At 39.4% G+C, this 7607-nt stretch overlaps 1 protein-coding gene across 1 annotated transcript; it reads right to left on the minus strand.

Moving 5' to 3' along the window:
• Positions 1 to 4511: 4511 nt before the first annotated feature.
• LOC100763914 (keratin-associated protein 13-1) lies at positions 4512 to 5036 on the minus strand. The gene has a single exon (XM_027413235.1). The coding sequence runs from the start codon at positions 5034 to 5036 to the stop codon at positions 4512 to 4514; it is 525 nt and encodes a 174-aa protein (XP_027269036.1).
• Positions 5037 to 7607: the final 2571 nt, after the last annotated feature.

The raw sequence follows: 7607 nt of genomic DNA on the forward strand, positions 1-7607 counted from the left end.
TCTCATACTGGGGAAACCAGAAATGTAAAAGGTGCCTACTACCTACTGTGTTAAGAGTCACACTGTCTTTTGAGCTCCTATGTTAGTCTAGGAATTTGACTTCTACTCACTCTTATGAGTCCCTGTAACTGGAACATGTATTTCATGGGAGAAAGATGCTAAATGGTTTTCTTACCATTATATAAACATGCAAAAATCAAACATAATTGTTTCTTCATGTATATCTTAGTATATTTTAGACTGCCAATCCTTAACTTTTACAAAGGGGCAAGTTGTAAGTTTAAATAAAAATATGCAACTGGACATCTATATATCTCATGAATACCATTATTACTTTTATCTTCTTGTCTTCAAAATTACTTCAAAATATCTCTCTGAGCTTTTCTGTGTCTTTCACTTGCAATTTTAATTTTAAAAAGTAAAGTCACCCTTTTGTATTTGCAGGTTTTTTCAATTTTTCTGTTTTCTCCATCTGTTAATACTTTCACACAGTGAAATGAAGAAAACAAATTATTAGAATGACAGGGAATTATAAACCAATATTTTGTGTAAAATACTTGTAATTCAGAGGGAATACTAGGCAGACTGTGCCATATGACATTGGGAGAGAGATTATTCTTGTAAAATACATTATTAAATATATGCAAACTTGGAGGAAGGTGAGAACTTCTAGATCATGAGTTAGGAGGACAATGGGGTCCGGTTCCCATTGTCCTTGACTGCCAGATAAAGTTACTAAGTGAAATCTCTAACACATACAACAGTTGCTAACAAGTATGGCCAACATTATTCATATATTAATTGCATGTTTTGGTGATGTTCCAGTTTGGCTTTGTGTTTCTGGGGTTTGGTGAAAAGCTTGAGGATGACCCCAACTAAGAATCTAGGCAATATTGGAGAGGCTACCTTCAATGCCCTTCCCCAATAATGAGACTGATGACTACCTTATATGCCATCCTAGAGCCTTCATCCAGTAGCTGATGGAAGCAGAAACAGAGATTCACAGATAAACTCTGAGCCAAACTCCTGGAATCCAGTTGTGGAGAGGGAGGAGGGAGGAGCAAAGCGGTCAAGACCCTGCTGGGGGATCCCACAGAAACAGCTGACCTGAGCAAGTGAGAGCTCACAGACCTCAGTCTGACAGCTTGGGAACCAGCATAGGACTGAACTAACCCCCTGAACATGGGTGTCAGTTGGGGAGGCTGTGCAGTCTATAGGGCCTCTGGTGGTGGAGCCAATATTTATCCCTAGTGCACAAATGGGCTTTGGGAGCCCATTCACTATGGAGAGATACTATTTCAGTCCAGATACACAGAGGAGGGCCTAGGCCCTGGGGCAATTGATGAGATAGACTTTGATGATTCCCCCATGGGAGACCTCACCCTCTCTGGGGAGTGGATGGGGGATGGGATGGGGGGGTTGAGAGGGGGGTGGGAGGATGGGAGGGAGAGAGAACTAGGATTGGTATGTATAATAAGATTGTTTTTAATTTAAATAAAAATTTATTTTTTTAAAAAAAGAAAAGCTTTAGGAACAAAAAGGTATTAACAACCCGAGCAAATATTCTTTTGTTTCAGGATCTGACCTGGCATAGAAGTGGGGTATCATATTTGAATAATGTGCTATGTCACAAAGCTTCCATCAGGAATCATTGTCAAAGGTGGGGACGATACAGCCTCCAGGCTCACCCGATGCTGGTTGGTTTTAATACAGTTTTACCTTAGCATCCAGTCTAACTTGTTAACTGTATCACAATTTTCCACTTATTTATAATCAGCGGTAATTTCATCAGCATACACAATTATTGGTCGAGGGAACTATTAGTTTATTTTTGTCATGGGTCCATAACCTAGGGTTCTAGAATGATGAAAAGCTAACAATTTTTGTTGAATTTAGGACCAGAGAAGTCTTCCATTTATAAAACATTCTCCAAACAAAAGAGACCAAAAAGGCACGAAGAAGGATCACCGTGAGAGAAATTGTTATAATATTCAGGGCACTGTGCACATTTATAAAGATGACCTGCATGAAGTTGGGTCTTTCTTTATCCTTTCCTGGGTTTGAATATTAACAGCAGATGCGTGCCCAGCAAGATGTAGTATTACCCACTACCCACCAGTAGGTGGAGGTAGTGAGAAAGTTAGGTAAAATGCAGTAGGGGCATGAATTTAGGCTGCATCTGAACACATAATAATCAAAACCCTCTAGCCACTGTGGTGTGAGGATTGCCTCGTAGCTTTACATACACAAACACTTATTTTAGTATTTAGAACAGTATCTAGAATTTTAAACTTTGCAATGTAATTCTTTTCTAAAGCAATTAGTTAAAAATAATATATTTTTAATGGAAAAAGAGTTGTATTTACGTTACCACAGGAGGTTTAATGTGAGCATGTAGCTTGTATAATAACTGGATGACATAGGTGTCATCATTGATTGTATGGAACGTTAAACATGTAATTTTATTGAAGTCACTTAGTGTGTGTGTGTGTCAACGGAGTTAGAATAATGGGCCTGGAGAGATGCCACAGTGGTTAACAGGAGGCTCTACTTCACATTCTAGTCCAGTTCCCACCCACCACACACATCTGGAGGCTCATAACTGCCCGTAGCTCCAGCTCCAGGGCCATCAGACCCCTCTAACTGTGTGGGTATCTGCACTCACTTGCAGGTACCTACAGAGGTGCAAACTACATATATATATATATATATATATATATATATATATATATATGTGTGTGTGTGTGTGTGTGTGTGTGTGTGTGTGTGTGTGTGTGTGTTGGGTGTCTTAAATATTTATTTATAATTATATATATATATTCAATTATATATAACTTAAAATAAAATTAATATTTGATATTTGGAAAGAAAGAATAAAAGTTAGATAAGAAGGTTGAACTAAATAGAATGCACAAAACCAGCCCAAACCAGAAGAAATCAAGGCTTGGAGAAGAGGGGTAGACACACAGTCTTACCCCAGTCAGGAACTGACAGGCAATTGCTAGCTGATAGAAAAAGGAGAGACAGTTATTTATTTATTTATTTATTTATTTATTTATTTATTTATCGTGTAGCCCCTGGTAAGTTGATCATACTTCTGTGGTAAGACCACAAACTTGGGAATCAATTGGCTCCTGGATATTTTATTAAGGACACAAGTTGAGTGGCTAGGGAAGGAGGTTGAATTTTGGGAAAGTTGGCAGATTAATGCCCTAAGAGAAAACATTGGAGTAAACTCACTCTGAAGGAACTAATTAAGAGATAGTGACAGATTGGTAATGGGAGACAAGAAGTTGTGTTTATGAATGAACTTTGTGCATGACTTTTCATTTGTTTTAAATCACTTCCCATAAAATAAAGTAGTATTTTACACGTACACTTAAACAAACAAAAGCCTTAAAGGAACAGCAGAAAGCAAGACAATTCCTCAGTAGGATCACTAAGAGAGAGAAAGAGAGATGGGGGTCAAAAACTCTTGAAACATTGTTCCTAATTCTACAATTGTATTTATTTTAAGTCTTTATTGTGCATTGTTTTTCTGAGACTAATGAACTATGTTCAGCAGATTAAATGTGCGATATGCGTCCCACAGCAGCAGTAATGCCAAATAATGCCTGATGATGTTGTGAGATGTGATTTTGAAAACAAAAAAGTTCCAGAAAAAACAAGGAACTGGCATTCTTTTATGAATTCAAAATATACTGGGGTTTGCTCTAAAACTCTGGCAGGCTTCAAACTTCCGTAGAGTCTCCTCCTCCTGTCTAAAGAGGTCAATAATCTGATGTGCGAATGTTATGAGAAATCCTGTGCTTATCTTCCCTGCTTCTGTGTAGCACGCTGTCACAGATGTTACTAGACAGGCTTTGGCACACACACATGGTGGGAGGTTCACACTCATTCTGTAAACACCCTTCTCTATTTTTCCTTCAGTATGTACAACAGGCACAAATGTGGTATCGCAGAGGTCCTTTTAAGGTGAGAGAAGGACTCCAAAGCTATTTCCCTCTAACACCGTGATGAGAATCCAGGAAATTCCAGAATGCCAACAAATGAAAGTATCAAGCCTATGAAGACATGCACTTCCCTGTTGGACTGATCCTGGGGTGCACAACTCTGGAAGTCTATCCAAATGTCCTTGAAACTAAGGACCACAACCAAATTTAGAAATTTCTGTTTGCAAACAAAATTAAAAAACTAGATTGACATGTAACAATCTCCCCAAATGTGTGAATGTAAACCAATGAGCAAATTAATAATAAAGGGTACAATACATTGAGGTGTCAGCTTGCACACATTTATTAGATTAAAATTTTAATTTTAAGCAGCTCTTGGATGAAAACCAAGCAGTACATACATCATTTCTCTAAAGCAACGAGAGAAAGGAATAATTTGAAATTACCCACAAATCACAGACCCTCCCAGAAATTAAGAATGGAAGAATTAACAGTCAGCAAGAGAGCATAAGCAAGGAAACAATGGCTGCAGAACATAAACATACTGTATGAAGAGACTCAACAGTAGACTCCATAGAGGGTGTTACCACAGATTGGTTTATAACCAGCTTGAGAGGTACTAGCAGGCAGGAGGGTTGAATAGCAAAATCTGGGCCCGCATCTCTGGAAAGGGAAGCCAGAGACTCCGTAATACAGAGATTCACAACCACTGGGTCCACAACCCATTATGTAGCACCCCCTAGATCCACACTCCAGGGTCTGGAAGCTGCTGGGTCCAAAGGCCAGACACCCAGCATATGTCTCCTGGCAGGGACTGCAAGTTGCGAAGCTCCTGGGGTAGTAGCAGGCTGTCTGGCAGGGGCTGGACACCACACAGGACCTCTGGCAGATGGTGGGCTCAATGCAGGTCTCCTGACAGCCACTGTTGAGAGAGGAGCCCAGCTGGCAGGTGCTGGGAGAGCAGCTGGTAGTGGTGTAGACCAGGTTGCTGGGGTAGGGAGAGCCACAGGAGGAACCCGAGGAGGGCAGGCAGCGCCTAAGGGAGCTGCAGGAGGAGTTTGAAGAGCAACAGTCACAGGTCATGTTGAGAGGAGATGTGAGCTCAGCTGGATACAACTGAGAGGATTCTGAGTTTGATTGGCACCCCAGTGGAGAGTTGGGTTTATATACTCTCAGCAACAGGTGTGGGCCCCAACTGGGTCATGCTTCTCATGTGTGTGCTCTGTCCTTTAAAAATGTGCAATTCACTAATTTCTCTATAATTGTAGTTGCATTTGAATACTTTTCTGTAGAGTACATTTATGGCTGTTGTAATTTCACTGTGACAAAGGACATCAAGCTACTCCTATACCAAAAATGCTATGATTATTTCACAATAAAAATTATTTCATCATGTCCCAGAAAATCCTTTTTCCTCCTGACATAGTTTTTGTGTGTTTTGTCATAGGATGCTATGAGGAAAACTTTTTTCTTTTCAAGTATGGGATGAGAGTAACGTGTCTTTTATTTTGTTAGTGACTTGAAAACATCACTTCAGGTTTTCTGTGGGACGCACTGACGTTTAATACTATTGTCACCATCCTCTCTCATTTTTCAAACTATTATCTGTGATTTACTCAACATTACCCAGCAAAAGGATAAAAAGGGAAAACTGGATAACAATAAACCTTGGAGAGAGAGAGGAAGACTGAATGAATGACTGGAGGTGTGGTAGCAAGGGACAAAACTGAGCCAGCCTTGCAAATGTTGGTTTTCAACTGTTTGAATGCTGTTGATCTTGTCAATGCTGAAAACATTCCATGATGGAATAAATTTCTGATCCAGCTCACCTGGCTTGTAGCTTGATGTAGCCCTGGTGTGACCATGGAGATTTCACTTCTACAACCATAAGACACAAGAGGTTTAGCAGACTGTGGACCTTTCTGCTGTGGTTTCTACAGAAACTGCTTCTCATGGACTCCTGCCAAGCAGCAAAGGAGCCCAGGAAAGACAAATGGATTCTCTGGAGACTCCAACTGCCAGCTTTAACACATGGTACCCCAGTGACCTTAATCAACAACCTGAGCTTGTATAGATCTTGAGGAAATTGTGTCCTACTAAGCCCTCTTAAGGAAGAATGTAGGGAAGAGGAAATGCATAAATATGAACATATGAAATACTGCTTAAACTGCTTTGACTGTAAAACTTATTATTTATGGATGTCAGAGATTTCAGATGGATGATAATCTTGGACATATCTAATATGGCTGAAAAAACATTTCAGTTGGTTACTTAGTTAAAGATCTATGAATTTTTATTTGGAGACTACGTACCCTCTATATAAGTAATGTCTGCTAAACAAATCTTTAGCTCCTAAAGATTTTCTGAATAGTGAAAATGAAATAAGAATATATGAAGCATAAGCGATGCTCACTGGATATCAGTAGAAAAAAGATGTATTCATGTCTATTTGATAAATAAAATTTTATTTGTCTTAAATCATCTTAACTAACATCAAATGTTATGTTTTAGACACATCTGTGAGATCTGTAGCACCTTTATGTGCTAGCAGATAACATGAAATTCCATTAGGAAAAGGAAGTATTTATAACTGTGAAATAATATCAGGTTTATAACAAATTTTCCAATTTTATATGTAATTAATTCCACCAACTTACAAATGCACACACATGTATTCCCACATGCATAAAATATGCATAGACACATGAACACATTTAATAAAATGAAATTCCTGAGCTGCCTTGTTTTATAATAAATCATAAGGTCACATCCTCATTTGGTAGGGTTTCTGCAGCATAGCTTCAGAGGAAGGGAGACTAAAGCCTCTCAATAGACCTTATTCCATAAGCATCCTACAAAATCTCAAAAAGATCACATTCGAGGTCTACCTGGCAATGGACCATAAACAGTTATCTGAAGAAGTGCACACTTGGACAGAGTGTGGGATCTCCATGCTCCCTCTCTTAGACCTCAGTGCCCATCTCTTTAACTGGATCCTTTGGAATATCCCTCATAGTTAACAAATATAAGGCAGTGTCTCTGTCAGTTCTCTAAGCTGCTCAAGCAAAGTAATCAGAACTGAGGAGGGGTCTAGAGAAGCCTAATAGTAAGCACCTGGGTCTGTGATTGGCACCTAACCCTAGGGAAGCTGTCTTGCCGGCCTGGGGTGAGGGATGAACACCATCTCCATGTAGCATCAGAAGGAAACTAGATTAGTGACTGCTGAGATGAGCCTTTATTTGGTGGGTACAAGAAACCCTCCCATTGTTGTGATGTGGGAAAGGAAGAAAAACAACCACAAATAAATAAATAAATAAAAGCCTCAGCTTTTGTGAGACACACAGAACTGAGCAGTTCTCTTCAGGTGAGTGTCCTTCACAAGCAGAAGTGTCAGCCAAGGAAGTGTTAGAAGCACATACCTTATTCTCCAACTCCACGTCAGTCAGACCCAGCTCCAAAGTCTTTTTTATTTTAAGTTTTATTTTTAAAAAAGTAATGCAATATAATTTGATCATATTATTGTGCTGTCTCTTTCCAACTCCTCCCAGCCCCTCTCCACTTCCCTAGCCATCCAAACTCATGTCAGTCCCCAAACAAAAGTTCAAAGCAGACAATTTAAAAACAGAGAAAAAAAAACAGAAAGGAAGAAAGAAG

Source organism: Cricetulus griseus, chromosome 4 (genome assembly GCF_003668045.3).
Source record: "Cricetulus griseus strain 17A/GY chromosome 4, alternate assembly CriGri-PICRH-1.0, whole genome shotgun sequence".
NCBI classification, from domain to species: Eukaryota; Metazoa; Chordata; class Mammalia; order Rodentia; family Cricetidae; genus Cricetulus; species Cricetulus griseus.